The sequence below is a fragment of the Rhinoraja longicauda genome, chromosome 20 (genome assembly GCF_053455715.1).
Source record: "Rhinoraja longicauda isolate Sanriku21f chromosome 20, sRhiLon1.1, whole genome shotgun sequence".
Classification (NCBI taxonomy): Eukaryota; Metazoa; Chordata; class Chondrichthyes; order Rajiformes; family Arhynchobatidae; genus Rhinoraja; species Rhinoraja longicauda.
In genome coordinates this window covers 35,563,341-35,567,642 of record NC_135972.1, presented here as the reverse complement: position 1 = coordinate 35,567,642, position 4,302 = coordinate 35,563,341, and the positions used below count along the sequence as shown (strand labels likewise).

General features: G+C 43.4%; 1 protein-coding gene across 1 annotated transcript; it reads right to left on the bottom strand.

Annotated features, from left to right (window-relative positions):
* Positions 1 to 700: 700 nt before the first annotated feature.
* On the bottom strand, positions 701 to 2,671 carry LOC144603722 (interleukin-22-like). Its single transcript, XM_078417399.1, has 5 exons — positions 2,306 to 2,671; positions 2,148 to 2,213; positions 1,616 to 1,765; positions 1,117 to 1,179; positions 701 to 819 (listed from the first exon to the last, which is right to left on the bottom strand). Exons 1-5 carry the CDS (start codon positions 2,465 to 2,467, stop codon positions 727 to 729), a joined length of 534 nt encoding a protein of 177 aa, XP_078273525.1. The 5' UTR covers positions 2,468 to 2,671; the 3' UTR covers positions 701 to 726.
* Between the last annotated feature and the right edge of the window lie 1,631 nt (positions 2,672 to 4,302).

Genomic DNA, 4,302 nt, shown 5'->3' with positions numbered 1-4,302 from the left:
CTCTAGTCTGAAGAAGGGCCTCGACCCGAAACGTCACCCATTTACTTCTCTCCAGCCTGTCCCACTAAGTTACTCAAGTATTTTGTTTCTATCCACGAAATAAAAACATGTTTTCCAAGTGCAATAGATTTCCCCATGTCTTCCACTTTGGAATAAAAGTGTATTAAAGTCATTGTGTAGGAAGGAACTGCAGACGCTGGTTTATACCGAAGGTAGACACAAAATTGCTGGAGTAACTCAGCGGGTCAGACAGCATCTCTGGAGAAAAGGAATAGGTGACATTTCGGGTCGGAACCCTCCTTGAGCAGATTAAAAGGTATGTTTTCCAACGGACAACCGAGTATATGTTTGTTTCTCACAGTTGTTTGTTTCCGAAGGAACCAGTTTTGAGCTTGGATCAAAATGTAAAACACTTCAATATATTTCGTCACGAACATAGTGATTCACATATAAAACGGCCCAGCCACGCGCAATTAAAAACACAATCACAACATAAAATTTGTATTAAAGGTTTATTCATTTTATAAAGACGCGATCTTTGACTTGCTACCAAACACGAATAAAAAATGACCAAACAAAATGCTACATAACTTACTGTAAGCAATTAGAATGTGCATGACGTTACACACGATAAATACATCAGAAATAAATATATGTCATTTGTTAAGTTAACAAAACGTGTTTTTGAGAAACTATTACAGTGTCCTTGTGTCTTGAGCTATTTCTTCATCCCCTTCCCGCGGTTGAGCAGCGGCTCCCTATCTCCTGAAGGAGGATGAAAAGTCCCCCCACGACCTTGGCCTTCCTCGCCTCGCCCAGCTGCAGTAGACGAGCACAAACAACAAGAACATCAGTCACATTCACTTAGTGCAAGAAAACCAAGAAACTGCTGTGCGCGGAGCATCGAAAGTCGTGCTGCTGAAAGTCGTGCTGCTGAACTCAGCTGGGGTCGGTTCTTTTCCTGACTCTTGGTCTCATCACAACGTGAAGTGTCTGGGGCTTTGATGCATCATATTCACGTGTGCACAGGTGACCCCTGACTATCAAAGCATCGACATGACTGTTTTTCGCCTTTAATCTGATACTCAACATGTGTGTTTTTTTGTTGTAAATTACCTGCTCCACTTTCTGCTTCAGTCGGTCAATGTTTTCGTTGGCTTTCGTTTTCTCTTTTGTATCCTGAAACGAACACACAACCAGTTCAATGTGTAGGAAGGAACTGCAGATGCCGAAGATAGACACAAAATGCTGGAGTAATTCAGGCAGCATCTCTGGATAAAATGGTTGACGTTTCGGGTCGAGACTCTTCTCGAGTCACAGTCTGAAGAAGGCTCTCGCCCCGAAACGTCACCCATTCCTTCTCTTCAGAGATGCTGCCTGTCCCGCTGAGTTACTCCAGCATTGTGTGTCTGCAAATTAGTTCAATCACAAGAGCGCGTTCCATCGGCTGTTCCACTGATTTTCTCCATTGATCTTCCTTCTGTCGTTGCCCCTGGACCTGAGCCGCCTGCCCATCGGGACAGTCATCGGCAGGGGGTTAAATTGGCCCTTTGAAGTGAGCGATATCTAGTCTATGTTTTCCCGAATTGGTTCGATCACAACAGGAAACACTTACGCAATCAGACATGTGCCGTTTCATCAGGACGGTGAGAAACTCCTTCACCTCGCCCAGATGCGGATAGTTGGTCTGCAATTCGTCGGAGTTCAGAACTGTTATAAGATAGAAGTCAATCACCTCTCTGAGCACGTAGCAGCTGCCAGATTCCTGCAAAATAAACCAGGGGTCTCTCAGGTATTCTCCAAACAATAACTTAATGCTGTGAATTGTTTAACTTGTGTAGGAAGGAACTGCAGATGCTGGTTTAAACCGGAGATACGACACAAAAAGCTGGAGTAACTCAGCGGGTCAGGCAGCATCTCTGGAGAAAAGGAATGGGTGACGTTTGGAGTCGTGACCCTTCTTCGGACTGGTTAGGGATAAGGGAAACGGGAGATGTAGGCGATGATGTAGAGAGATAAAGAACAATGAATGAAAGATGTGCAAAAAAAAAAGGAACTATGATAAAGAAACAGGCCATTGTTAGCCGTTTGTTCGGTGAAAACGAGAAGGTGAAATTGATGATCGTCGCACCAATGTAAGATTGTACCTCTAGTCCCCGGAATAGGTCCTTCCCCACCAGCCTGGTGTCCGTGTCTTCGTCGTGCCTTTGAGCCTGTGGGATGATTGGTGTGAATGAATGTTATTGTGAAAGCACGGAACAGCAATAACTTCCACACAGAGTGAAAGACAGAAACATTCGCTCACATCTCTAGACAACACGTGGAACTTGTGTCTCATCTGTCGCAGAAATCGTTCTTCAATTCGACAAACCGCATTCGTTGTCTTTGAATTCAACCTCGGGGCACAGTTCCCCAGGACTGCAAAGCAGCCAAGGACCAACACAGCTGCGGTGGTGAAGGGGTGCATTCTGAGAGCAATGTATCAGACAGACCTGGCCAACTTGCAAATCAAAACCGCCTCACGTCCCTGCACCTCAACTGGATTGAGATAAGGCTGACAACCAAAAGTGAGCAAGATAAATTAAACTACAGATTTAACCACGACATCTACTTTTATGAATACACCACTGGGGTGAACTGTTTATATATCCTTCACAGGTAGTTCAGAAATTTCGCTGAATGACATAATTACGTGCGGCATTTACTCAGTAAATTTCCGTTTTCTTCCAGGTAATTTTCCGATTGTGCAAATTCAAACACAAGCTTAAAAAAAACCCCACTATTGGTATATGGAATATAATAAATGTATTGACCAGTAATGCGAGCTTTCATAGCGAGATGTCACACCTTTGCTATTTTTTACTCGAGGAAAACCCCCGAATATCAATTGGTAAAAAAACCGCATGGTCTAATCTGCCGACACGGGTCATTTTAGAGAGACGCTGGGCAGCTTTATTTGTTTAAAATGTCTTTTCCAACCTTTGTCGTCCGGTTTACCCCAGGCAACTATTCGAAAGTAAATTTCCCCCCACCCTGTTTTGTTCAGTAATTTGAGTTTACACTTCTACCATAAAGCAACCGACAAAGGGGAAATGTTAAAATACTGTTTTTAACATTATTATTTTGTTCAAATTGACCCCTTGAGTAGGTGACATTTACCCCCTGGGGGTTAATTCACCCTAGGTTGGGAACTCTTGCTTTATTGGAAGAGTGCCAATTAGACAGGATGGTTAGATAAGGACGCCGAATGCTTTCTTTTCTTACCTGAAGCACACTATACACAGAGGGCGTCACAAATATCTGTCACAGTAAACTATGCTGGAATTATGTTCGTATTTATTCAGCATGGAGACGAAAGAAAGCCGAAAGACCGCACCTGGAGTACTGTGTGCAGTTTTGGTCTCCAAATTTGAGGAAGGATATTCTTGCTATTGAGGGCGTGCAGCGTAGGTTTACTAGGTTAATTCCCGGAATGGCGGGACTGTCATATGTTGAAAGACTGGAGCGACCAGGCTTTAGAAGGACCTGGAATTTAGAAGGATGAGAGGAGATCTTATGGAAACGTATAAGATTATTAAGGGGTTGGACACGTTAGAGGCAGGAAACATGTTCCCAATGTTGGGGAGTCCAGAACAAGGCGCCACAGTTTAAGAATAAGGGGTAGGCCATTTAGAACTGAGATGAGGAAAAACTTTTTCAGTCAGAGAGTTGTGAATCTGTGGAATTGTCTGCCTCAGAAGGCAGTGGAGGCCAATTCTCTGAATGCATTCAAGAGAGCTAGATAGAGCTCTTAAGGATAGCGGAGTCAGGGGGTATGGGGAGAAGGCAGGAACGGGGTACTGATTGAGAATGATCAGCCATGATCACATTGAATGGCGGTGCTGGCTCGAAGGGCCGAATGGCCTCCTCCTGCACCTATTGTGTATTGAAACGCCGAAATAACGCAGTGGTTGACGCAATCACTGAGTTAAATGTGATTTTACCAAAAGTTATATTACCAATAGGTTTTAAGTTAAGTTATTTTCATTACTGGCTAAATCGCAGTTTGAGCACTGGACACAGTTCTCAACAGTCAAGAGTATTTGATTATCATGTTTACCGACAACGGAACAATTAAATTCTTATTTGCAGCAGCAAATACACATATCCTTTTTCTCTAGAGATGCTACCTGAACCGCTGAGTTACTTAAGCACGTTGTGTCCATCTTTAGTACGAAAATCTGTATGACCCCCTTGGAAACAGGCTCAAATATCTGTCACAGTTAATGTTTTTCAGCAAGATCATTACTCTTGCATCGAAGG